Below are 26,562 nucleotides of genomic sequence, written 5' to 3'. Positions count from 1 at the left end.
GAAACATGGCCTCTTTTGAGAAAGGTCCGGCCCGAGGAGTCAGTGGGGCCACTGTCAGACAGGAAGAGGTGTTTTGTTTTTTTTTCCTATCTTTTTTTTATAAACTTCTATGAGTGACGTAACCTGCCTACAAGGAGAAACGAATAGTTTTCTCAGCATAAATGCTCCAAATACGAATACATACACACACACACACGTATATATATATATATATATATATATATATATATATATATATACATATACATTTATACCTTGTTTGTAATATTGCATGAATGTTGATATTTATATTAAATCTCAAATAGTAACTAGTAGAGCAGTATGACTTCTTCAAACTTTATATGCCCGATTATTATTTTCCATTCCAAATACCTCCATCATATACAGACTGAAAAAAATAATTTATTCTTTTTTTTTCCTTCACATTGTGGCTCACTTACGCAATTAGTGTAAGTAGTTTGCAGTCATAAAGCATCATTGAAATGTAACGCCTGCGTATCAATCATAGCGAGCTCATGGTCATTAACCCACGCCTCCTCAGGCGGGTTTGCAGACCCAGGCGCGAGGTTTGGGGTGTGTTCAGTTAAAGTGCGGGGCGTGCCGGCTCTCCGAGGAGGGTTGAAGGTCTTCTTGACGGAGGGCGAAGCAGCCAGGCCCGGGGGGAGAAACAACGGCGGAGGCGACGGCACGCGAGAGAGGTAGTCCACAGCTCGCCTCCTCTTCAACCTTCTCGGGTCTTTCTCCGATGAAGACGTGTTGGCTGGCGGCTGAAAGTTCCTGCTCAGTGGGGTGAAGCAGCCCAGGCTTCTGATTGGCTGCTGAGATGTGGTCTGCAAAGGGAAACACGATGTCAAACCAAATTGGGCAACTGAGCGCAAGTATCGAAGAAAGTTTACATTTGTCCTCATGTGTTGCGTGGGTGGAGTTTGCGGAGGCAGAGTGGGAGAGCCGACGGAGGTCCTCACATCCCATTTGAGCACCTGGGAAAGTTTGTCGGCAGCGCATCTCAAGAAGTTGTCCTGTTCCTAAAATGGACGCACAAGACAATAATTAAAATGGATGCAAACATAACATGTATCCCAGGGCATTTCCACATTTCCCTCTTCTTTTAACAAGCAAGCAGCGAGAAATGTTGTCGAGCCAAGAGAATGAAGGAGCAACTGCTGTAACTTCAGACATTGATGGCCGTCACGCCGTACCCGCAGAATGTTCCTGAGCTGTCCGAGGGCCTTTTGAAAATGCTCTTCTTTGGGCTTGCTGGAGAAGACGCTGAGGTCTCCCGCGTACACGACGGGGGTGGGCCGGATGGACCGGCCCCTCAGCTGCAGGTTGCTCAGAGACAACAGCACGCCGGGTTGGATGACGTCCGCCAGGCTGCTGAAGCAACGGACTTTCACAAAATTCACGTCGCAGTCCGCCAGGTAGAAGGCAGGAGAAGGGCCTGAGCGGGAGGAGTGAAAATATCAAATTCAAAATCCGAAATCCAAGTCGATGAAGAAAGGAGCACGGACCGTTTCCATCGACCACATTGACAACACATCCAGTCAGATCAACCTCTCCACACGGAGATGCGAATTCCAGGTTTTGAAGAGCCACAAAGTCGGTGGACACTCTCGGTTGAAAGCACGCTGATAACCATTCCGGAGAAGTCTAAATGAAAACCCAAAAATAAAAGTCAGTTGTGTGAATGCTGATTAGCTCGCCGCCGATTAAGCAACGAAAGGAATGAAAACGGCTGACCTGGAGGTCTTGAAATTGTGTTTTCTTCGTGGCGGTGAGCTGAAGTGCGGCAACGCTGCCACGCTTCTTCCTGTCGGACGTGGCCAGATTGTAGACTTTGTAGCGACAACCTTCCTTTAATAAGGCCTGCACGTCTGAGGACGGGCGCCAAAGGCTCAATTGGTAAACTTTAAAAAAAAAAAAAAGGACCTGAGTACATAAAATACGGTATTGTCGGTGAACTGGTCCAATATGGCAGCTCACCGTCGCCAGCGGGATTCAAAGAGTCGGCGACGCAAAGTCTCCAGACGGGGGTGACGTCTCTCTTCGGGCAGCTCGCTCCTCCGTCGTCCGAATTCTTTTCGGTTGCGCGACGGTAGCGATCTTGCATTTCTGCTTGTTTCTTGTCCATGAGCGAGCGGCTGTACGTCCGCAGTTTGTCCAGCTGCTGCTCGCTCAGATGGGCCTGGAGGCACGACGTCAACGGCCAAGACTTAAAAACCATCTCCCTCAAAATCGATTTCGCGACACAGCGTTGACCGTTTCCGTTTCTAGAACGACAGCTAAAAGAATAAACTCAAAAGAGGAAACAATAAAAGCGTCTCCCGCCTTCCTTCCTCCTCATCCAAACACAATTTTCTTACCTCAAGTCCAGCGAGGTCGTCCCCCACGGCCTCGTAGAGTTCCTGCCCGTCCTGCAAACTTGCGAGATCTCGATGACTCACAGTCCGTCTTCTGAGTTGACGTTTGCTGTCTGCAAGTGATCACAATTTAATTTCCTCCCGATAAACAGTTGTCTTTTGTATTCGGCAAGCGCTCTTCTGCGATCGGTACCCAAAAAGATGCGCGCTCTCCCTCAAAAGTTAGAAAGCGGACCTTTAGTCGTGATAATTGCCACCTTGCGCAATAGAAATAATCTTGACGAGTCGACGCAAGTCGTACCGTTGCTCTCCCGTTCAAACTCGGCTTGTATCTTGGCATAAAGCGCCTCCATGGCCTTCTCATTGTGGCTGCTGTAGCGAGCCTCCTCCTTCTCTTCGGCGCGGGCCGAGCGGAAGACCACACCGCCGTCTGACTTCCGCTCCATCCACTGTATGCAAACATGCAGGGAAAATATTTCATTTACAATTTGTTAGCGATGCAAAACCGACAGGCAGTGCAATTAAATTGGCTTCCACTAAATGACGGACATTTGTTTGGGGTGTTTGTGCGGAGATTTTGGCAAAAGTGAAATACCGCATGCGACCCGGCTGAGTAAAAGTTGCCATCGACCGAGTACCTGAACGGGGTAACTTCTCAGCACCACGATGTCCACGCAACCGACAGGTCCGCCGTTACTGTACAGCGACGACAGAGGAAGCAGGAACGGCCGAGGATCTCCGTAAAATCCCAATTTGGTGTCCCATCGCGCGGGTCTGCTGCTGTTGGCGAAAATCTTAAAAAGAAACGTGGAGTGTTAATGACAGCCTCAAAGGAAGTGAGAGACTGTGGAGACTCTTAGATTCGACTCGAGATTCTTAATTGGTTTGTTATGATCGTAACTAGTTTCAACTCGATAAGTGTGCAAGGGTGCAGCTATAGAGGAAGATGGCGAGCCAGGAAAAAAAGGTCCCAGCAACACAACGGCTCAGCGCAAGTCACACGTTTACTTGTGTGCCACAGAGGCCTACTCTAACCATTCAACAAAATACACAAAAAAAAAAACACGGCTCGCGTGTACCTTCAACATAAGCGAATGGGGCGCCTCCAGCGGCGCGCAGGCGTCCTGCGAACCGAGCAGCTGAGCGCCGTGGGTGATGATCTTCCCACCTGCGGCGAGTCGTCCTTTACGAAGCAGGTGACTTAACGGCTCATCCAGCTGTGCTTTCACCGAGTACCAGCCATCCGTCAGCCACACCACCGCGCACGACTTTTCCACTTGACCTTGTGAGACCACCTCGGACACGCAGAGAACCAGCGTTTTGGCCGCCGTCTCGTCCTTTTCCATGATCTTCCTCAGAGCGGGCCTGCGGCTGTGGTCCACCTCCACATCGTATCTGACGCACACGTTTATTTGATGAGGGCCGAGTCCATCTAAAGATTGACCCGATTCGGTGCACAGATTCTGCCGAGCGCCATCGGTGAGCCAAATGAAGGCCTCGCCTTCCTCACCTGTACTTGAGCTGCAGCAGAACCCTCTCAGGGGTGAGGCAGAGGCCTCCCATAGTTTGCGGGAAGGACCTCTCCATGGACGCCAGCTTCCACACGATCCACCTGTAGTGATTGTACACCCACGCGTCCCCAAGCAATTTGGGATCCACGCCGGGTGTGTCGCACAAGGCTCTGCGGGGAGACGTCACACGTGCAAGTCAACAAGTTGTTCAAGTCCCTTTCAAAGCGGGCTTCCGTCAAGTTCTCAAACTCCCTGGCAGCTTGAACCAAGTTTTGACAATCACGGACCTGTAGAACTGCTCTTTGCCGGCCGTGCCGTCCTCGCTGGGAATCAGCCGCCCACCGTCCGCAAGTTGAATGCCACTTTCGTCCGCTAAGGCTTCCTTTTTGAAGAACAGCTCAAGCTGAAATCGGAAAGCCTCCGCAGTCTGGCTGGCGATGTCGCAGATGTGCCGATGCACTCCATATTCATACAGCTGCAAAACAAAGCCAACGATCCTTCACAAACACATCGTGGACGAATTTGTAAAAACCCGGACTGCTAATGGCACCTTACTCGTAGCGAAAAGTGACGCCACCGGGTTTGCCTTGCCACGCGGTGAGATTGCTTCACTTGAATACGAGCATTTTTATATTATTTTGCGTCTCCACGTCAAGCGATGTGAAAACTCGCCTCCTTCCGGCTGTACTTGGCAGGAGCCCTCGGCGCCACCGCCTCCTTCAAACGTATCCTCGTCGCTCCCGAGGTTTTGGCTCGCAACAAGCTGCCAGGCAGAGGCCTGACGGTCTGCCGCTTCTTCTTCCTGATCCTCATTTCTTGCATGTCTCGCGCCAGCTCGACATTCTCGAGCGGCGTCCCTGGAGACACGACGAAAACGATTCATTTTTCCCGTGTCAAGAATCGAAAAGACGCAAAATGTTTTCCCTCGACTCGTACATGTGTAAGTCGGGCGGCTTCGACCGGTCATCTTTTGGTCCGAGGCGCTTGTGTGAAGGTCCGAGTTGTTTTGCGCCAAGACTTCCGCGGAACTTTCTTCAACTGTTGTTCTTTGTCTTTTAAACGGCGGAATAAAGGCTGGAGGTGATTTTCCGTTGCTCCTCCTTTGGCCTGCCTCGGTCATCTTGAAAAATGGAGGAAGAAAAGTCGTCCCCGCCGTTGAGGGCTGCTGGTCGCTCCTCGGCGACGCAGCAGCTTCTACGTAAGCCGTGCCGTCTCTGCACGACGAATGAGAACTTTACCGTGCGATGGCGGCACGTGTGATGATCGGAACCGTTTCGACTGGCGGCTCACCTGAGCGGTCTGGTGATGTTGGGGCCAAGCGAGGCGTTGTACTTGAACACTGGCCTGTCCTTTATTAGACCTTAGAAAGACACAAATAAAAAAATACATAAAATGGAACATTTTTGAACCAGTCAATCCACAAAAAAAAAAAAAAACTATTGAGCAGACGCAGATACCAAGTAACGATACCACTTGTCATTTTGCCTCCGACAGATAATGAGAAAGAAACGAAAATATTTCCCGTCATTTCAAGACACACTACTGTCAGAATTGTTGAAAAGTCGACCAGTGTCTTGAAAGAGAACGTACGAGACCTCAAATGTTCTGATTAGCATGTTTAAATATACAAAAAGAAAACAAGGACAAAAAAAAAAGTTGTGCGAAAAGAAAACAAGGACAAAAAAAAAAGTTGTGCGAAAAGAAAACAAGGACAAAAAAAAAAGTTGTGCTTACCATTGGGAGAACTTGTTTGCGGGCAGAGCTTTGATCCTCGCCGACTGTCACACGATCTGTCAAATTCGTGGAGTAGATCTCGTTTAGAGGTCGGCGGCGCTGGAATATTTGAGACAATAATTCCACAACAATTAGTTGATGCCCTAAAACAAGTCCAAGATTCTGATCGGATCTTTACCGGCCAAAAGTGTGACAGATCCTTTCTCACGCGTTTGCGCTTGCGCAGGTCGGCCAGAGTTGTTCTTCGTCTGCGCGTTTTCCAACGTCATGGACGGCCCGGCGAGACTCTCGTCCTGCAGCAGAGCTTTTGTGCAGTCCAGCGCCTCCTGGGCCAGAAACAACTGCTGCGTTTCGGTGCAGTCAGTCAGGCCAAAAGACTCCAAGTTCACAAGTGCAGGTTCCTCGGCCGTGCGAGTCGTTTCTCCGCCCAACGTGTCGGACGTTTCCCGTCTGTGGATGTCGACCTCTTCGCCGGCCATTTTGGGCTTTTTTGCTTTTAAGCAGGCGCTTTGACCTCGAGCACGTCCGGATATCCAAGGCACGCTCGCGCCTGTTTGGCCGATGTCGTCAAACAAAGCTTTGGCTTTCTGGAGGGCTTCGGTGGAAAAGGAAACGGGCTTCCCACTGGCTGCGCGGAATCCACAATTGCTTGTTTTGCTGGCTCGGACGCGCGTTTTCCCGTCCTGTTCCTCGCTCGAGTGATTATTTGCGTTCTTGCCGCCATCTTTGTCCATGACACTTTCATCCAGCAGGCATTTTGCTCTCGCCATCGCTTTGTCCGACACAAGAACTTTTTTGCCACTGGCGGTGCTGAAGCCACAACTGGACGAAGCCGTGCGGGCCGCATCAGTTGCGTTTTCATGACTCTCACCCAAGAAAGATTTTGCGGACCGAGTCGGCCCTTTTCTTCCGCCGGCCATCTGAAATCCAACATTTTGCAAACTCGCGTTGCGCTGGAACTTCTGGTTTTCATCGTCAACGTCACTGAAGAGAGTTTTGACGCTCATCTTCGCGTCTTCAGAAACAAGCACGCTCTTCCCACCGGCAGTCGAGAATCGGCTGGCGCTCAGGGAAGAAGAAAAAATCCCCGAAGATGAAAGTGCACGGTTGGCCGGGTTCGTTTGATGCCTTTTGCTTTGATGGTCTACAAACGGTGCGGCATTCTGGTTTCCAACGTTGACCTCGAGCAGATCGTTAAAGTCCATCATGTCCTTGTCTGGACTTTCGGAAGAAGAGTCGAGATGGCCCGAGAGAGAGTCGGCTGAACGTTTCTCATTTTTTCCAGAGAGTTGCTCCCCGACTGAATCCGAATCATCAAGCGAGAATTTTGCTCTCTGAAGAGCAGCGGCGGAAACGGCAACTGGTTTGCCTCCCGCCGTCTGGAATCCACCCGACGGCCCGTGGAGGCGCTCAAGTCCCGAGAAGCTTCCGGGTTTCTTTTTTGCGCTCAGGTCGTCTTGGAAGAAAAGGCCGGCTTTCGCCACGGCCGCTGCAGACACGCTTATCTTGTTCCCGCTGGCGGTCGAGAATCCATCAGCGCTCAAAGAAGACCGACCCAAATCCAAAGTTGGATTTCCAAGCTGTTCGCGATCGTTCTGATGCTGAAAGTTTTCATTTGGAACGGGAGCGATTTGAGCATCCATCTTCACATTTAACGCCGTCGCACCAACGACAGACAAACGCCCGTTTGACATTGGACCATTCCAGTCCGTCATGCCTTCCATGTAATCGTCGGCTCCGAGCGTTGCCTTGTTGGGTAAAGACGCATTTTTGGGAGTCACAACTGCGCTTGGAAAACAAGCGGCCAACTTTTCCTGGCTTGTGCTACTTCCTCGTTTTGCGTCACACATCTTCACAGCTGGACTCTCTGAAGAGGAGCCAAGGTCACCGTTTTCGGAAAATGACATTTGCTTCTCACGAGCTGACAGGAATTTATTTTTCCTCAGGGGTGGGGAAGAGGCTTGATGTTCCTCAACCGCATTTTTTTCTTCAAGCAATAAATTGGTTGTCGTAGGAGCAGCGGCGGAAACGCTGACGTGTTGGCCGCCAGCTGTCACGTCCACACGTTCATCATCTAAGAAGCTTCCGAGTTTCATTTTCAAACTCGCGTCGTCGTCGTGATCTTCTTGCAAAAGATGCTTGGCTTTGTTCATGGCTGCCGCGGACACGAACACCTCCTTCCCACTGGCAGTCGAAAATCCGCCGACGCTCAGCGAAAAACAACCACGACCCAAAGACGGATTTGCGTGGTTGTCCACATTTTTAGAATTGTGTACATTTTCATTTTCGACACGATCAGTCTTCTCCACAATCGCAGCCTGTCCGGTTTTAGCGTCCGTCACAACAGAACCAGACGGACTCTCTGAAGTGCCGTCGAGATTGTCAAAGAGAAAGTTGCCGGGAAAATGCGCGCGGTCCCACGACAAGCCGCCCGGCGGTTGGACGACACTTTTGATTTTCAATCGTGTGCTTGCTTCATCTTCGCGGTCTTCTTGCAAAAGATGTTTGGCTTTTGCCATCGACGCGGCAGACACCGATATCTTTTTGCCACCGGCAGTCGAGAAACCACCGCCGCTCCAAGTGGAAAAGTCCACCCCCAACGACGGACTGGCGTCGTTTCCAAGGTTACGAAGCGACGGGTTTTCATTCGCAACAGGAGCGTTTTGAGCGTCTTTGGTCTCCATGTTGGTTTCATTTCCGCGTTGGCCAACATTTTTCCGAAGACCAGAAACAGACGGACTCTTCGAAGCGGCGCTGAGGCTGTCAAAGAGAGCATTGGCTGAAAATGAGCCGGGCTCCTCGATAGTCAACGGCTGCCCACTTTTCCGGGACGGTTGCTCACCGACGGGATGTTCCTCAACTTCATGACAAACACGGAGCAAAGATTTTGCTTTCTTCAGAGCAGCGAAGGAAACGGAAACTTGTTTGCCTCCGGCTGTCTGGAATCCGCTCAGCCGACGGTCAACTTGTTTGATTCCTGAGAAGATTTTTTGCTCTTCTTGCAAAAGACATTTGGCCTCAGCAGACACAATTTCGACCTTCTCTTTGGCGACGCAAAATCCAGAACTGCCGCCCGAATAGCCATCGATGGAGGAGCCAAGATTCGGGGACGCAGACGACGACGCCGCTTCCTTCGTGAAAGTCTCAATCCCCGCAAGATGTCCGTTTTTACGAGGACAGTCTTGGAAGACAGAACGAGCCTTTTGCATCGCTCCGGGCGAAATCAAAATCGTTTTGCCGCTGGCCATCCCAAAGCCGTCTTGACGTGCACGTGAAATCGCGTCGCCGGGATTTTTTGGAGCGTTTTGGTTTGATTTGACGGATGAAAAGAAATCTTGAAGCGGCTCCTTTGTGTTGTCGCTGTCAACAAATTGACGTTCTTCCCGAGCGATGCGCCCGTGCAGAACGTGTCGAGCGTTTTCGACACGTTGCTCGTGTGCTGGACTCTCCTGCAACAAATGTTTGGTTTTCTTCAGACATTTTTTGTAAACTCTCGGGACGCTTTCTCCAACTGTCACTTCTTCTTTTTCCATTGCATGCGCTCGTCGGGGTTGCGTGGCAACAGCGTGTTGCCGTTCGTCACATGACGCAGAGGTCATTTTCTTTTTTGCCTCAGCGCAAAAGCTGTCATCGAAATTGATGCCGGAGAGCAAGTTTGGGTCGAGGTCTTTGTCAGCTTTCGTTGACGGGGCGGAACCGTCTTTACTCGGTTGTTTTGACGTCATGGTTCTGAACTGCGTGAAGTCAAACTGGCTGCCCGCTTCTTCCAGGAGCGAGCACAACGCCTTCACGTCAGCATTCTGGGAGGCGGTCAGCTGGCAGTTTTGGGCCCAGGAAGCGGGAGGCGACGTCGCCGGAATCGCCTCTCCGGCATCGCCGTCGCATTCGGAGGCTCGATCAGCGTGACATGCGACCGGGTCGGCGCTTCCGGGACTTTTTGTCGTATTCAAAACCACTTTGACGGACGGAGAGAAGCCTTCAAGCGAGTCGTTTCGCTCGGAACCGTCAAATGTCACGTGATCCTCTTTCAAACGCGCAGAGTTGTTCGGGGAAACTCTCGGTAGACGGCTCGAGGCCGAAGACGACACGGCAGGAATTTCTTCTTCGGCATCACCATCGCAACTGATGGCTTTGTTTACGTTTCCGGAACTTTCTGGAGCATTTTCAACTTGTTTGACGGACCGAGAGGAGTCTTGTCGTGACTCTTTTGTCTTGCAATTATTTTCATCAATATTTTTCCACCTACACTTTTCCGAGACAATTCCGGATGTGGTGGGAATTTCCTCATCGCGGACGCTCTTGATTGGTCGCCGCTGATCACATTCGTCAAAGAGTCGTTTGGCTTTCTGCAGGTTGGCTGCCGATATTTGAATACTTTTGTTCGAAGCCGTTTTAAATCCTGACACTTGAATTGTGGGGAGAGAAACTTTCCCAATCTCTTGCGTCCTTTCACCATCTTTGGATTGAACTGAAACGAGAGGGCGGGCTAAGTCGTTGAAACTTTCTTGCGTTTGCTCTGATGTATCCTCGGCGTCACGCAAAACGTCCTCCAAAAACATTTCATTTTCTTTTCGCTGAGCGGACTCCAAAGTCCACGTGTGACAAGGTTCCCATTTCTCTGCGCAGGCCACAGTTGCATTCGAGACGTCGGCACCGGCCGACAGGAAGCCGCTGTCGCTCGCCGCGAGCTCGTCGACAAGTGCTTCACCGTGAACCTCGACTTGCTTTTTGGCCTTTTGTCGAGCAACTTTCAGGGCAGTCAGACAGGCAGACGGGGAGAAGCCACAAGGAGGAGGGGGCGGAGCACAAAGAGGAGGGGGCGGTCCCACTTTTGGGGGTGCGCCCGGATACGACATTTGGCTCAAGTCTTGCGCAAAGGCTCGGCAAAGCTGCGACATTTCCGAATCTCTCGTGTTCGCTGGAAGCAAGGAAGGCAACTTTTCTTTTGTGGCATCTTCCCGTTGTTGATGCTCCTCCTTTCCAGCGCTGACGTGACCAACACCTGCTCCGTCATCGGCTTTTGGCATCAGCGGGGCAGGCTGCTTATGACCTGAAATGAAGTCCAAAAGACAATTTTGTTGCTATCCAACGAAAAACAATACTCTGAATTGCAAATAGAGTGAATCAAGTGGGGTTAAAAATTCAGCCATTTCATTTTGAACATTGTGTAGACATGCACATCATGAATGTAAAAAAAAAACAAAAAAAATAAAAATAAAACCTACGTCAAGATTTCATAGTCGAAAAGATGTTCATTTTAGGTTGGCAACTTCCTTCAAATATGAATTTGTTTGATTCTATATCCAAATATATACTTAGACAAGAAAGATTTTATTGATGAAGGTGTTTTGCAAAATACCTTGCACGGTGTTCTTCTTCAGCGAGTGTTTCTTTTTATCAACGGTGTAAATAAATTTGATCTTTTTCTTGGGAATTCCAGCAGAGTTCAAAGATGGTGTGAGCAGCCGGCCAGGATTCCGTTCACTCTCTACTTGTGCTGTGGTGGTGGCCGGAATGTCCGATAAACTCAACGGCGACCACTGTGTAAGTCCATTTTCAGTTTCCACCGGAGGATTTACGCATGGCGCTCCGTCAGATTGTCTGTGTTCAGAAAACTCTGGCTTGGACTCACACGAGATATCCGAGGGACGGCCGTCGTGATCTTTTTGCCTCCTTTTCGTTCGCTCACTTATGACCTTCCTCTCGACCGGACTGCTGTTGGTCAAAAACACGGAGAGGCCGTTTTGCGTGCGGTCAACAACACGGGCCACCGGGCTACGGACGGCCGTCTCCTCGTTGGCGTCGGGGAGTTCCAGTCTCCAGGTGCCATGGCTGTGCTGCGGGGATCTCTGAGGGGACGTTCGGGATGTTGGATGAGGTTCGGCCTCTGGGGAATCAGAATCTGCAGATTGGAGAGGGAGTGTTTAAGATTCAGTTGTTGCATCTTGCTCAGATTTTTTATTTTTTTGGGGGGAGATATTAGTCGTTTGATTTCAACTGGTCGTCACAGGATATTTTGAACTGACAAGTCAAGAGATGACTGCAGCAGCATTTGGAATACCTTGCAGAATCTCAAGTTGGTCATTGCTTTTTGGGGACGCTACTCCCTTTGTGGAATCGTTGGACAGAGAAGGGAAGAGCTTCCGAACCAGCTGAGAAGAAAAAAAAAGAGTGGCAATGTCATAAATAACATCAAGTTAGTGCACGGTTTAGATAAACTACACAAGACCTCACCACAGCACTCTTGTCCATACAAACTTTCATGGGGCTGGGACTGGGATCTGTTTTGGCTGAAGGTCGACAAAAATAACACGGTGACTGTAAAGTTTGCCACATACAACGGGAAAAAGAAACAAAGGATTGCTTACATAAAATGAGGGTGGAAGGCAGCACAGGTGGCGTATTCAGCGAGCTGGTCCACGATATATCGGGGTGAACGTCGGCGCCCAGACTTTCGGAGATGCGTTGGGCAGAAGTGGCCTGCATCATTTCAAAGCAGAAGGTTGTCATTTTCATCTCGATGGTGTAACATTTATGTTGGAATAAATTGACTTACTGGGGACGCTTGTGTCGTGTGAAGCAGATCTGAAAATAATAGAAATAAAAAAACATGAAAAATAAAAAATGTGGAAAAAATGCATTCAAAATGTTAAAAAACAGCATTTTCGAAAAAAAACAAAAAACTAAAACAGTGTAAAGAAAAATTAAATTAAAGGCTTGATTAGATTTTTTATTTTGTTTTTATTTAACCTTAATTCAAAACATTTTGTTTTGCGTCTCTAGTAAGTATAATATCATTGACACATTCAATATGACGATCACAAGAAGAAAAATGAAAACAGTGGAGCAAATTTCAATTAAAAAATAAATAAATAATTACCAAACCAGTTGGGAGTGCGTGGTTGAGCATATCCATCTTTTGAACACGAGGCCCTGCGTGATGACACCATGAGGTCGTTTAACAGGTTTCTTCGAAATATGCAGCGGAAGCATCAATTCACTTACGTGTCCAACAAACACGGACTCCTGGCGGCCCATGGCAGCGGGTCATTCTCTAAAGCAGGAAAAAAAGCTGCACGTTTTGAACACTTAGCAAAAAAATAAAGAAATAAATCTAAAAGCTAGAACATCAAGTTACATTAGCATAGTTATTTTTGCCAAGACACAATCAAAGTTGATGGCTTAAAGTTGCATTGCTCCCCAAGGAGTGAAAACAAACCAGCAAACTTTAGTAAAATGCCCACTTCTGGAAAAACCTCATTTGACTTGATACCATCATTTGAATCGATTCAAATCCGAAAAATCCAATTGTCCTTACCTTGTTTGTCGTCAATGTTCTCGGACGCAACATAGCTGCGTCTGAACACCTGAGGTGTTGAAGATTGTGGAATGTGTGCCACGTCGGCAGCAGCAGGTTTGCGCAAAGGGGTCTTGAAGTTTGCCTCCTGGTTGGGACAAAGTTCTTCTTGATCGTCTGAATCAAAAAGGTTTCCTTCCCTAGAGGACGCTCGGTTGGTCAACACCTGGAACCAGTCGGGGTCCACCTCTCCCAACTCTGCCATGAAAAGAAGAAGACTGTCATTGAGAAAAACAAAAAGCACCTTTGAAACTCTCAAATGAATCACTGACTGACCATGACTTAAATCCCTGACCAGGCATTGAAACTCGGGCTGTGCAGTTAATGTAAAGCCGATCCCTTATTTGAAACCCAAATTGTGTCTCAAAACCAAAACCTTAATTTCAATGTGTGTTCTTTGTATGAAACCAGAACTATATCCATTACTTTTAAACACTGTTCTTTTATATCTGAGCGCATTTTGTTGATTTAAATGTAATTTATAAATACATGTCTTTATATTTTGTAATTAATTGCTAGATAAAATTCTATCAAAATTCACGGCTAAAAGAAACATGGACAAGCAACGAGCAAAAGAGGCGTAGATTAAGATTTTTAGATTTATAAAAAGCAAACAAGAATAAGAAATGGCAGCTCGAGTTCATTTAAAATATTCAGCTGTCATAATGAAAAGGACTTTTTTTTTTACTTCGTATTTTTTGAAAAGGACGTTTTGCTATGGATGCGAATTTGTGGCCTGAGGGCCTCCAGTAAATCGATCTTTTGGTTCTTTATAATTTATACTTGCGCACCCCAGCAGTCGTTTATGTTTTGTTACCTTTGCAAAGTTCTTCAGTCAAATAGTCGTACATACTCCGTGAAGGGAAGAAATCCACTTTTCCACACTAAAATGCTCGCGAATATTTGGTCCTGTTTGGCACACCTGGAGAGGGACATTAGTCGTGAAATGAAGCTCAATTGAGATTGAACACACTTAAAACGTCACGTACGAAATTGCAACCTTGTTTACACTGTTTGTTAAGAAATTGACCAAGTTTTAGACCCACAGTTACATTACAAAACGATTTGAACGCAACTTTACTTACCATAACGGCGTGAGGTCAACTTTCAGGACGACACAATATTTCACATAAAGTGTCAACGCTATAAGACAAAAACGAGCCGAACTTGGCCGAAATGTGTCGAAGATTCACGCTAATGTTTAAGGATCAACAGTTAAGCTAGTTTTTGCACCAAACAAACTTGGCGCGCCACGCCGGATACAGGAACTACGAGAGACTCGCCTTCAAAATAAGACTGAAGATTAGGCGAATTACTGGATGAAAATACAGAATAATAATATTTAGAAACATATCAGTTGAATATATTGTTATTTATTTTTATTATTATTGTTAAATGTAGTAGCTATTCAGGTACGTTTAGGCTTGCCTTCAAAATAAAATTCACAAGGTGAAGCCAATGAGTCCATCACATTTGAAATTAGTAATAATAATACATATAATGGTAAAGGATTTTAATCAGATGGTTTACTAAATGAATACTTTCAATGAAAACATTTTACGATGCAATAAGACAAATAAAAATAATTCATTTAAAAGTTAGAATACTAAACATAAGCAAATGACTACGGGGGATATTTAATGAAAAAATGATTTCATTTCAATTACAATTATCTTTAAATGAATGAAATAAATAAAAAATATATTTTTATGTTTTCATTATAAATAGATAAATTGCATTTAATTATGATGTATTATTATATTAAATGCTATAGACTTGGCTAACGTACAAAAAAAAAAAATCAGCTTTTGTCATGTTATACATTGTATGGGCTCAGAAAATCATCAGTCACTTCCGGTCCTTTTTTGCATTGCTTCTAAAGTAACACAGTCCATTTTTCACCATTCACACATCATTTCTGTTGGAGTGTCCCCAAAACACTCATCTTACAAATGAATGACATTTGACAAAGGTAATTTTTTTTTATTGAAACACAAGTTGACTCAACACCAAATTCAGTACATGGCAAAGACTATTTACAACATCCGACAACTACATCTTTAAAAATATGTATCGCCCCTACGCTCTATATATTCAAATCACAATGCAAGTTGATAAAAATAGACTCAAGTAAAGCTTCCAAAATCGCTATGTACAGTTTTTCATTGAAAATAGGTTTATTCATAAGCAGACAAAGATTTGCAGGTGTGTGTAAAGGGTTTGAAAAAAATAGTATTTATTCTGAAATATAAATAATGTAATTTGCTAAAAAGCTCCTCCATGTACAAAGTACAGCATTTTTTTTTGTTTTTTTTCGTAAGCTGTAACGCACACTCACAGCGTAACAGTAGATCTGCAGCATTTCAAAGTAGTTTGAATACAGTCGATTTGAATCGGCGTCCGTAATCCTCAACTAAAATGGCCGCCAGATAAAATCCCGCACGGACACACAGGTACACAAACACACACACACACACGCACACATATTGATAAGCGACTAAGTAATAAATCCTCTCTTAATATGTTTTCCTCTCAAATACATTCAATTTCTGCACAGTAAAATTCTTTCACATGTGTGAAAGAAAATTGCACAATTCCCCTTTAAGATGTATTGCAAAGCTTTGGTAGGTTATTTTGATTTAAGGTGCATCCGCTAAGTATTCACCGTGCTGCCGAGACCAAAGGCGCCAAACTGCCCGGAAATTGGTGTGCCAAGATTGTGGCACGTCATAATTGCTGCTAAAAGATAAAAAGGTATTCAACAAAGAATGTCAATACTAATGGATATTTTTAATCAAATAAATAAATACAAAATTCTAATGTTGTATTGGGAGCTTGTGTTAATATTTTTTTGCTGATATGCACTCTGACATTTAACATTAGCAATTATTTTTAACCAACTCCTCAAAAATGTTTTTCATGTTTGTGTGTCGAATTTTGAGCGGGAAAAGGGAATTGATTCTATTTTGGAAAAAGGCTGTAACAGAAGAAATGTGTGAATACTTTCCGGACGCACTTGCGTGTGAATGCCGTGTTAGTAGTGCAAGAAAAGGCGGCGAGCGGGTCGCGGTCAGAGGCTGGAGCCCGACACCTTGGCGTCAGGCAGGAAGGCGGCGACGGTGGCCCGGCCGATCACGTCGCGCATCTCCCCGTTGAGCTCGGTCAGCTTGGCCGAGACGTCGCTGAGGTCCCGCTTGCAACCCACCAGAGCCAACGTGCCCGTCCGGCCCAGAGTCTGGTGGCGGAAGTAAATGCTGAGCAGCGTCTGGATCTCGTCCTCCGAGGGGCCGCCAAAGATGTCGTTGGGCCACGTTGTTCTGGAATGAAAACCATTCGAGTTGGAGGTCAAGCTGCAGTTTGACCAAGGACGTCCACGTTAAACACACTGTCACTAGCAAATATTTTCTGAATCAATTATTCTTTATATTAATTGAATAATTGCACCAAAAAAAATCCTTCTTTCCCAATTACTGTTTATAAACTGTAAAAATAGGGAAAAATGTTGATGACTTCTGTGAGGCTGAAATCAGAGAATTTGGATCATTTTTAGTTAAATAATGGCTCAAAATGATTGACATGCCTCCTTGCTGTGACGTAGACAGCGGAGATGGGAAAAAAAATAAGGCGAGCTGCAAAAGTAATTGTCGTAAATCTCATCAAAAAAAAGAAAAAAAAGCCCTTAAAGGGGTATTACATGAAAAGAAAACAAGGAACTTGGAATGAACAAAATGCTACAGGATCAACAAAACACAAGGACTTGACTATGACATGGAGGACAGGACGACACACACTTGACAGGAGACATTGAACCAACAAGGACGGAAAGAAACCAGGGAAGGAAAGTGACGAGACAACAAGGAAAACCTGGCCGGAGGGAGCTGATTGGCTGACACGAGACATTGCTTGATCTCACCTGCACTCTCGAATGTAGCGAATGGCCGAGGCGAAGCCGTTGCTCTTGAGAACTTCCAGGATGGCCTGCACGGCCGCCTCGGACGAGCTGAAGGCAGACGGCTCGCCCCGCGTTCTTTTATCTTCTTGCACCGACGCCGCCGCCGCCGCTCGCAGTTGGCTGCTCAAGTCGCTCAGCTCTCGGGACATGTCGCTGAGCTACGAGCCACATCACATTCAACAAAGTCAACGTGGAAAACATTTGGATGAAGCATTTCAACGTTTTTTTTCCTGAGTAAACAAAAAAGACCAAAACAGGTGACAAAAATGTTGCGTTTTTGTGGCGCACGAACGGATTATTGGCATTTCCATGATTTCAAGCGAGTCAAATGATTATTCTTCTGTTTCGAGTGACAGACGAGTGAACTTACTTTGGGAAGAGAGCTGATTGCGTAGACCTGCTCAACCAGCTTACAGTACGACTGAAACAGCAGTAACAGTTGAAAGTGGAGTTTGTAGAGTCTTTGACACAGCTCCAGTTGCTGAAAAGAAACAAAAAAAAACACACTCTTTATTATTTTTTTTATTTATTTAGTATTCATTTTTGATTCGACATTTTATTCTGTGCTTTTCTAAGCGTCACAAAATTTGCAACTAAAACCACCAAACCGCACATGAAGCAAGTCACTTTAGAGGAATGATAAAATCCCGGTCCAACTTACAGCCAGAGATTCCATTTGCTACAAGAACAGAAACATGAGAGAGCAAAAAAAAGAAAAAAAGAAAAAAAAAAAGAGCATCAAATGAAGGGCATGCAAGTCGCAACGTGTTTCATTTTTTTAGGGCGCTCGTTTATAGCCGCCGTGCTGCTATGAAAGGAAAGTTAACATCGTTTGAAGTCATTTGGTGGAATGCGCCCACTTTCGGACTCTGTTGCTAACGCTAACACGGGTCAGCCATGAAACTTCGCTACCCACAATGCTTCGGTTCTGAATCATGGATCAATTATGCGCATGTGCGTTGCAGACAAGACATTGTGTGGAAAAAGTTTTTTTTGGGAGCACACAAAAGAGTAACACTGGTTAAAATGCCGTTGCAAATGAATACTTTTTTATATTTTAAGCAGTTTGAGTTCTGGTTTTCACTTTCAGTCAGCAGTAGCCACTTGCTTTTCTTTTCTGCCACCCAGAAGTACCGCGACGCCTGTTGCCTCCAAATATTAAAAGAAAGGATTTTTAGATTGACTTGAAAATGAGCAGTGTCATGCTTTTTGAGCCCCAACCATTGTTTTTTTTTCTTTTTTTACCTTTTCCTCCTGTTCGTCGGGTTGTGGTGTTGTCACTGTGCCGTCCGGACTTGCGGGAAAAGTGGCCTTACAGCTGCTCAGCCACTTTGAATGAGAGCGAGGGAATGATTGATTCCAACCAGACATCAACATGCAATCTATTGCGTTGAGGTTACGTTCTAGAATATACACGATAAGCCGCAACATTGCGTGATCGACAAGCAGTTCCAGTCCGTCCCGCAAAGAAATCCTTACCGTGAGCGTTGCCTCCTTTTTGCTGTTGTAAGTTTCCAGGTATTCTTGCAGCTCCAACACGCTGAATTTCATTTTCTCCAGGAGGCCGTACGACATAATCTGTGAGCAGTGAACGCAAGATGTGTTGGATACAACGACAATATTGAAAATTCAACTCGGGAGGGGTCGTGTGACTCACCGTGTCGGCGTCAATAAACAACAAGGGGCACTCGGCGCACGTGGTCAGCATTTGAGACGACCTCAGCAACTTTGCTCCTAATCCTCTCAGACCGTCGTTGAGATAACTCACAACGTCGCAGGTCAGCGAGCTAAATTTGCTCCGGATACTCTGCCATCCAAAAACACACACGTAAGAGACAGCGTCTTAAAGTCACACGTTGTCCACTTTGCACCGTGCTGATCTGCGATCTGCAAAAACACCAATTTGGGCGAGAGAGCTTGAAAGGAGGGGGAGTGGTCAGATCTGCCTGCTAGTTACGCGTGCTCGCCTTGCTTTGGAACATCCCGTACTTGGACCTGTCAGCCTCTCTCAGTGAAGTAGGCAACATTTCTTTAATGAGACGCTTGGAAGATCACTCAGTGGCTGTTCATGACCGTTTGTGACACAAATCTTTTTTTTCCGAGAGCCAATCAAGCACTGGAGCGTTCCCGTCACCTTTTCGCTTTGATGAGGCCCGCTCTTAATGGACTTAACGAGCTACCTGGAAGAGGCAGCAGAACACGTGGAAGGTGTGGACGGCGCAGGAGCCGTCCGAGTCGGACACCAGCTGGTTTAGGTGCGCGCGCCAGGCCTCCTCGGCGGTGTCGCACACCGCCGGCTGGAATGCGGCCAGGATGGCGGAGAAGAAGGGCGAGGGCGGCGGCGAAGAGCCCGACTCCGCCGAGCCGTCGTCTCGCTCCTCCTCTGCGAGGCTGAGGGGCGAAAAAGGCTTTAGTTGTCGTGTTTCGCAAGGAACTTTTTTATCTTGGTTTTGGGGGAGGGTGGCGGATTATACACGGGTGCACATCGAACATATTTTGACTTGACCTCCCCTTTAAGTTTTAGAATTACTGCAACATCAATTCCAGTTTCAGTAGCCCGTCGATAGCATTTTGCATTGCGTGTCAGCATTAAGCTCGTGGACTTTCGTAAGCAAGTTATTGCAGTTTGGTCACATGCACGTGTAATTATCTTTCTCTCTCTCTCTCCTTTTGGCAATAAACATTTTGAAGAAAGAAGCCGCCTTTGCAATTGCGCATATTTTCAAAATTTCGCAAGTTGGGTCATTGCTTCCCTTCACTGAGAAGGAGCCAGATGGGCGTACCTGGGCAAGCAGCCGTGAAGGTCCATGTCTTTGTAAAAGACGTGCATGGAATCCAAAGCGTCGCCGCAATGAAACTCGGGAGGGAGGGAGCTTACGGAGAGTGCCATGTCCTCCTCGTTTGTGTCTTCATCCGCTTGTAAAAACTAGAAAACGGGAGACGTGCTCGTTAAGCACGTATACGCACAGCAATGCATTAGGCAGCAAAACGTTAATACAGTGAACCCTCGGCAGTTTGCCAACTCATGTGCTTACAAAATGTTTCTTACCAACAAAAATGTTTGCTGCAAAGTCTCACACTTTGCCTAAAATAGCACCCAAAATCATTTTTTTTTTTTTTTCGGGCGAGGATTCACTGTATGGCAATCCAACAACATATACAGCTGCAAGATTATTTTGTGGCGGTAAATGGTCACACTAACCTTGCCAGGGACACTCCTTGACGTTTTTGTCTTTCTTTAGAAGAATTTGTGGTGCCAATTCAACTGATTTTGAGCCTTAAGTGCCAGCCCGGCAGCCCAGCACACTTTTTTTTTTCATTTAGGGGGCCAGCAATGTGTAAAGAGGGATGTAGGACCCGCATGCCCAAACAAGAGTTTTTTTTAGTCGCAGCTTCTCCCCGCCCGCACAAAGAAGCAGAAAGTACACATTGCCTTTTAAAGCAGACCAACACGCAGAGAAAAAATAACAAAACTTCTACGATCCCAGAATAATCTCTACGATTAAAAAAGTGTTATGATAAAGCTGGCTTTGCAAGTTCGTTCCGTTCTAGCATGCAAGAAAAAAAAAAGCGTGACATGCTCTTTTTTGTGTGTGCGTGTGTGTGTGGGTGTGGGGGGGGGGGGGTAGTCAGAGAGGAGAATGTTTAAGAAGAACCCAAAGTCTAGAAAACAAGCAAAGTGGAGAGAGGAGCGACTATTTCGCAAGATTGCTAAAAAAGTGGAGAATAGAAGAGCGGTAGGAGGTGTTCGCCTCAAGAAAGTCAGACACCCTGAAGCCCTTATTCACCCGCTGCTTCAAGTCCTCCGGCAGTTGGACCTCAAAGGTGGCATTTTTGCTGCTGGGAGGCGTGGATTGGGCCGGCAGGTTGTGACAAAAGGACGGAAAATCCATGGGATGGATCTCCGAGGTTGGGGAGAGGCTGACGGCCTGCGAAGAGAGACAAGTCGGAGTTTGGACACGCCCTCAGCTCAAGACATTTGGTGAGAGAGCGCCACATTCCTCACGTGCGTGGAATTGCGCTGGCAGCAAAGGGAACACATGGTGGTGCATCTCCAGGAAAAAAAAAAATGTTCCTTCACAGATTTTTAAGCATTTTCATTTTTAACAGGCACCACTGGTAAACAAACTCTTACATGTCATCTGACCAAAACTGTTCATTCAGATTTGTTTTATCAATCAATTTTACTGTAAATCTTGCCGCTTTTCGAAAATCGTTCAGCTCTAACTGGGACCGACAAATAAAGGCGAGTTCAAAGAGCAAAAGTGAACCTACTTGCTGCGAGCGGCTTGCCGAGAGGGAATCCTCCTCGGCGGACTCGTCAGAGTCCTCTTCCCCGACGACGCGGCTCAGGCTGGGCGAGCTGCAGGACAGGTGGCTCTCCTCCAGGCCACGAAGTTCGCTCTGGTCCAGGCTGTCCACCGAGTGTCGGCGCACACCCCAGTTGAAGTTGTCCGCCGTCTCACCCTGCGACAAACAAAAAGCAATATAATATACTGGTGGCTCACCAGGACTTGTCGCACCATCATTTAAAAAAAAATTTTTTTTGGGATGGAACACATACTTGAGCATTGCGGCTTTCATTCTTAATTTACTACACTTGTGTCCAACTCAAGGCCCGGGGTCCAGATCTGGCCTGCAACCTCATTTTACGTGGCCGCAAAGGCCTTCACGTTTCTTCCAAAAACACGAAGATATGAGATACTGCAGTGTGTTATTTGCTTTCATTGCTCCCGTTTAAAATGAAATGAAAACTACTTCAATTATTTCCTGGCTTCCAATTTCAAAACTAGCTAGCCACCAAATTGTTGCGTACATGGGATAATATGACGGGATCACACGTTTATTTGGCTTCGCAGTCATAACGGCCCTCCGAGGGAAACCAGAACTATGATGTGGCTCGCGACAAAAAAAAATCGACCTTTTAATTGGTATTTAATGCACATAGTCACCAAACGTGATTTAGTAACCCCAATTGAAATGTTAAAGCATAAACCACAGAATCATTTGTCAGTCAAAAGCAACAAGAACATGCATAACTCCTTTTACAGGAATTAGTCTTATATCGGAACACACTGCACAAGTGGTGGCATGCAGCACGGCAAAAACAGTGGAGAAACTTACCTGCAACTCCTGGGTAGCACACAAAAAAAAAGAAACAAATACAACATTACCAAGGAAATTGAGAATTTACTGTCATTTAAGAATATTTACAATGGAATTTCTGCGGGAACGCGAAAGAGCTGGCACGGAAATGAAATGCTGGTGGTTTAGTTGAAATTTCTAGTTGGAACGTGAAAGGTGATTTTTTTTTTTTTTGTTCAGGGTCTCGTCTCGTTTCCATGTGGGAAATGTAGAATTGTGGGAAAGTGGGAATTTTTGGAAGGCGGAAAACAGCTCCCATAATGTCCTGAATCTTTGAATGGATGATTTAAATCGGTTGAAAAAAGTGGAAAGAAAAAAATTGAACTTTGACCTGCCCTGTTTGTCAGCATTGGAAAGCAATCCAGTTCATAGTTAAGTCACCTCTCCGTCTTCAAGCTCCACATCCAGGAAGTCAAAATCGCGGAAGACTCGGAACTGCTGCTCCGAGCAGGTGTCGTCCAACGTGTCGGCTTCTCGGGTCCCGTCTTCGGATGACAACAGGCTGGGCTGTTGCTCCATGAGATCCAGCTCGCCGCAGCTCGAGAAAATCACCTGAAAAGAAAAGGTTCATGAACACCGTCGCCGCTCTTCAATGCAGACGGGAAGATTGGCTGGCGTTGCCTTGTAGTTTTACCGAAGGGTTTTTGGTGAGACCCACTTCCTGCCCGCACAAAGACAAAACCTGCACAAGTTTCTCTCTGGTTCTCTTCTGAAGACACAGAAACCAAAACAGTGGTTGAAACATGAGACATTTTCAACAAGACATTGTGAACCCAGCAAAAAAAAAACAATTTGATCATATCTGACAACGATATAACATGAAATTTGTTTCCAGTTACAATACAGCAGCGCAAATATGGATTCGATCTGGATTACATTAAATTAGACACTGCAGCTTCTGACACAACCTAAAAATTTGGTTCTGGATTAATTTTGACACGACCGATGCATATCATATAGCAGGAAATTTTGTTCCTAAGAATAAGATTCAAAATGATTTTCCATGTTAATATGGTCCCAATTACATTGCACCCAAATACATAATCTGGATCTGATTTGAATTAAACATTGTGTATTCATTACTTGCAAATTTTGGTCAAATAATCTTGTAGATTTGTTTTAACAGTTGGCTCACGAGAATTCAGTTTTGAGGCCATATGTCGCATGGCCCTCCACCAAACTGTTTCTTGGAGGTGGTGGTAATGTGTTTAAAAAGAGAAAACTGCTAGAAAAGAAAAAAAAAAATCGGTACTAAAATTGATGTTTTTTTTCCTCCGCCCATCCCGAACACCTTTTAACGACCATTGATGGAAATCCGTTCCTAAATATAGACTCAAGACAAAGCTCCTTGGCAGAGGTAACTAAACACGAACCTGGAAAAGTTCAATAAAAATCAACGTTTCTGTCACATCGCCAAGGAAGACTGAAGCCTGATTGACAAAGTGATGCATCTTTACCTTCCTTCCATCTCTCCAACTACTTCCCTTCGCCAAACTAAGGAAGGTTCATTTCATAGCAGCATCGTCACCTGAGAAGACTGAGGCCTCTTCCAGCTGACGGGCACCAAAACGTTGTTGGACGTGGACCCCAGAGAGCTGGAGGAGGAGGTGCTGCGCGTCACCGCCGCGCTTCTACTCTTGCCGTCTCGGCCCGGGGAGGCGCGCGGGTCGTCGTAGCGCCGACCAATCACGGGCGTCTGACACACATGCAGCCATGTTAGTACGGGATGAAAAGTCAGCTCGACACGCCGCAAAAAAAAAATATAAGAATGTGCTTGTAGTTTGAGGCTTAGTAGCTTGCCCAGGCGTCTCAGTTTTGTTACACGCACACACACTGCTGGCAAGGAATCACTGATTCACACACAAAAGACAGGCAGCAATGATGTGACATCACATCCTGTCATTCATGCGCTACACAAATAGTTCTGTGTTCGGTCCCCCCTTCCACACACAAACACACACACCCCCACACACACACACACGCACACACATTTTCTCAAGACTTTCAGCAAGATTTCACACAAGCAACACCCACCACACCCTGGAATGGTTGTGGGTGGGAGAAGGACAGAGGCACCGGTTTTCCACATGTGAAAAGAAAGAAGTCTCAAAAAGAAGGCGAAGGTCGTTCACCTCGGATATGTCAAAGTGGAAATCCAGCGTTTTCCCAGGCAAGGACTTGGACGAGCGCTCCCACACTCGGCCGATGTCCTCGTAGGAGAGGTCACTGGAGGGCTGCACCAAACTGGCCGAGCGACTCACCACCAGCTTGAGGATGTTGAGCGCTTCCCTCCAGTGGGCCGTCTACAGGCGGGACATGTGCGCAACATCATCATTGACATGTTGCTGTTGGCTGATTTAATGGCGGCTATTTTTAGAGGCAAAGGTGTTCTGGGCCAAGGGCCACGGAGGCCAGACCGCAGCTCTCGACAGGAACCGTTTATAGTTGTCGAACAAATTTACGGCGCCGACGCGAAGCGATCTTCTTTATTTCATTGCCCCGCCCCCGTCTGCAAACATTTTGCTACTTTCCAAATCTTGGCTCCAAAGCGACTATGCGAAAAAAAAAACAATTCTTCAGCTACGCCACACTTGAGTGACTAAACAATCAGTTGTGGCTTGAACTGGGCCTCACTTGAGAATTTTCCCTCGCTTGCGACATCAAGTCGGGAAAGCCCTGATGTGTCTGGAAGATTATCCTGTGACGTGCCAAGGATCAGGCCTAATTTGAGCATTTGTAACTTCTTCCAGTCAAAACGAGCAAGTCTTGATAATCGCATGTCTCGAAAAGATGATGATCTTGTGGTGAGGCGTACATCCGGGACGGAATGACAGATGGTTCCATCTATGATTGAGAGTGCTGTGATAACAATGTCCAATTGTAGGAAAGGCCTCACCTGGGCAAATTTCTCGATGGTCCGGAGCACTTCCGTGTTGAAAGGTTTGGCTTGAATCCCGCTGAGCTCCATGTGACTCAGCAGACTGTAGATGATTTGTAAAATCGTCTGCTGCATACTGGGGAGACCTTTCTCCAACAGCTGCCGCAAAAAACATTTTTGAGAAGAAGAAAAAGAAGAAGAAACGACTGGAGCCAACTTAAATGATCGCCAAACCTCCGCCATGTACGTGACCAGGCTGAGCGTGATGTCCGAGAAGGCCTCGTGGAGGTACCTGCACACCACGTTGACCCACGACAAGCAGTTGCGGGTGTAAGAGTGCGTCTTGTAGAGAGTCATGACGTGAGCCAGGTTGGAGAGCTTGTCGTTCTTCTCATCGAGGCACGCCTAAAAAAAGACAAAGCAGAGTAGAAGGTTTGGAAGTGCAAAGCGGGACATCAGCTAACTCGGTGCACAGTTAGAACATTCGCGCTGCTTAAACGCAGGGGGGAAAAAAAAACGACTTAAATGATGCACCTAGCAAGAAGAAAACAATTCGCCCACCACCCACTCTCCGCCACAATTATGAAGAATAGCATTTTCGTTGCAAAACAAATCGACATTGTAGAGTTAATACTCGTCGCGCACAATGGGCAAGGAGAGCGCCACTGCCAACTACTGGAGTGGAGGTGCAATTACACGTCTGAAAAAAAGTATGTTCACACGCCCCCCCCAACCCCCCCTCCATGAAGGGCCCGCCCCATTATTTGAGAAGCGCTGACGGAGAGTGACATAAGGAAAAAAAACCTGTGCTATCCTTTCGGCGACATCCTGACAGAAGTGTGTGGGGCCATCAAAATTCTGCACAAGATGTGGGAGCAGGCACAGGACGTTCAAGGGGAAACCTGAAGGGGGAAACAAACATCCTCACTTTTTGGAGTTGTGTGATTGCACGTTTGTGTGACAGATCCAAGCAACGTACCGATAGCTTGTGAGGCGTCCACCACCGACACGCGCGAAGCGGGCGTGAGCTGCCAGAAGAGCTTGAGCGTGAGGTCGACGGTGGCGGCGGACGTGAAGCCTTTGAGCAGCAGCTGCTGGAGCCCCGTGAAGCTGCGCCACTGCAGCTGGCCCCGCAGCTTCTCCAGCCTGTCGCGGTTCTCCCGCTTGTCCAGCGGCGAGTGGCCCAGCAGCTTGTCCAGCAGCCTCAGCGACATCTGGTACTCAAACTCAAAATCGGACTCCATCAGCGACACGGCCACCCAGAAGACGGTGGCCAGCAGGTCGCCGGGGTGGTTGACGTCGGTCTGGTCCGACACGTTGTCCTTGGAGGACGACGGGCTGCGGTTTTTGCCCGCCGGGAGCTGCTTCTCACACGCTTGGATGCGGTCCAGCGTGGCGCTGCGCGGCGGGTCCGACCACCCGTCCGCCTCGTTAAACTTCTTCGGCACGGAGGAGCTCCTCTGATGCCGGCTGCGCTCTTCTTTGCGGAGGTTGAGCTGGCCTGTGCTCTTCCGGTTGGACATCTGCTTCAGCGTGGTGAGGAGATCCGGAGATGACGCTCTGGAATCAAAGGTCGCGCCTTAATCATCGAGCACTCAGAGAAAAGTTAAGGTGGTATCTCACTC

The 26,562-nt window shown here is 46.9% G+C and overlaps 2 protein-coding genes across 7 annotated transcripts in view; both read right to left on the bottom strand.

Moving 5' to 3' along the window:
- Positions 1-350: 350 nt before the first annotated feature.
- Positions 351-14,208, bottom strand: brca2 (BRCA2 DNA repair associated). Its single transcript, XM_088301212.1, has 27 exons — positions 14,048-14,208; positions 13,780-13,884; positions 12,924-13,160; positions 12,611-12,659; positions 12,486-12,538; positions 12,162-12,190; positions 11,974-12,085; positions 11,840-11,895; positions 11,667-11,757; positions 10,965-11,507; positions 5,784-10,655; positions 5,606-5,704; positions 5,162-5,231; positions 4,808-5,085; positions 4,544-4,728; positions 4,159-4,346; positions 3,871-4,041; positions 3,440-3,755; positions 2,999-3,154; positions 2,662-2,809; positions 2,364-2,473; positions 1,984-2,185; positions 1,741-1,907; positions 1,512-1,650; positions 1,200-1,441; positions 897-1,025; positions 351-830 (listed from the first exon to the last, which is right to left on the bottom strand). Exons 2-27 carry the CDS (start codon positions 13,811-13,813, stop codon positions 465-467), a joined length of 9,042 nt encoding a protein of 3,013 aa, XP_088157338.1. The 5' UTR covers positions 13,814-13,884; positions 14,048-14,208; the 3' UTR covers positions 351-464.
- A 711-nt stretch (positions 14,209-14,919) lies between these two features.
- The window catches only part of LOC148333023 (protein furry homolog), a 41,543-nt gene continuing 29,900 nt past the window's right edge, over positions 14,920-26,562 (bottom strand). For 5 of the 6 annotated variants that reach the window (XM_088301480.1, XM_088301478.1, XM_088301479.1 and 2 more), the window contains exons 44-62: positions 25,917-26,497; positions 25,742-25,839; positions 25,172-25,342; positions 24,956-25,096; positions 24,192-24,362; positions 23,588-23,755; positions 22,694-22,768; positions 22,441-22,611; positions 21,190-21,381; positions 20,703-20,843; positions 19,698-19,840; positions 19,095-19,305; positions 18,572-18,721; positions 18,394-18,492; positions 18,160-18,243; positions 17,576-17,593; positions 17,285-17,395; positions 16,876-17,072; positions 14,920-16,279 (exon numbers count right to left, since the gene is read on the bottom strand). In XM_088301480.1, the coding sequence (XP_088157606.1) occupies positions 16,033-16,279; positions 16,876-17,072; positions 17,285-17,395; positions 17,576-17,593; positions 18,160-18,243; positions 18,394-18,492; positions 18,572-18,721; positions 19,095-19,305; positions 19,698-19,840; positions 20,703-20,843; positions 21,190-21,381; positions 22,441-22,611; positions 22,694-22,768; positions 23,588-23,755; positions 24,192-24,362; positions 24,956-25,096; positions 25,172-25,342; positions 25,742-25,839; positions 25,917-26,497 (3,169 nt within the window). In that variant the 3' untranslated portion in view covers positions 14,920-16,032. The remainder of the gene's footprint in view (positions 16,280-16,875; positions 17,073-17,284; positions 17,396-17,575; positions 17,594-18,159; positions 18,244-18,393; positions 18,493-18,571; positions 18,722-19,094; positions 19,306-19,697; positions 19,841-20,702; positions 20,844-21,189; positions 21,382-22,440; positions 22,612-22,693; positions 22,769-23,587; positions 23,756-24,191; positions 24,363-24,955; positions 25,097-25,171; positions 25,343-25,741; positions 25,840-25,916; positions 26,498-26,562) is intronic. The other variant, XM_088301483.1, reaches the window with a different exon arrangement.

The sequence above is a fragment of the Idiotropiscis lumnitzeri genome, chromosome 7 (assembly GCF_059441095.1).
Source record: "Idiotropiscis lumnitzeri isolate Australia: NSW breed Sydney's pygmy pipehorse chromosome 7, RoL_Ilum_1.0, whole genome shotgun sequence".
Lineage (NCBI taxonomy): Eukaryota > Metazoa > Chordata > Actinopteri > Syngnathiformes > Syngnathidae > Idiotropiscis > Idiotropiscis lumnitzeri.
Note: the sequence above shows the minus strand (reverse complement) of the source record. Positions and strands in the feature narration are given on the sequence as shown.

Excerpts from the sequence above, each read along its gene's own strand:
- brca2 (XM_088301212.1), bottom strand. The coding sequence starts at position 13,813 with ATGTACGACTATTTGACTGAAGAACTTTGCAAAG. Across the intron at positions 4,729-4,807 it reads AAGCCGCCCGACTTACACAT|GGACGCCGCTCGAGAATGTC; the intron begins GTACGAGTCGAG and ends TCGTGTCTCCAG. Across the intron at positions 2,474-2,661 it reads GTTTGAACGGGAGAGCAACG|ACAGCAAACGTCAACTCAGA; the intron begins GTACGACTTGCG and ends GATCACTTGCAG.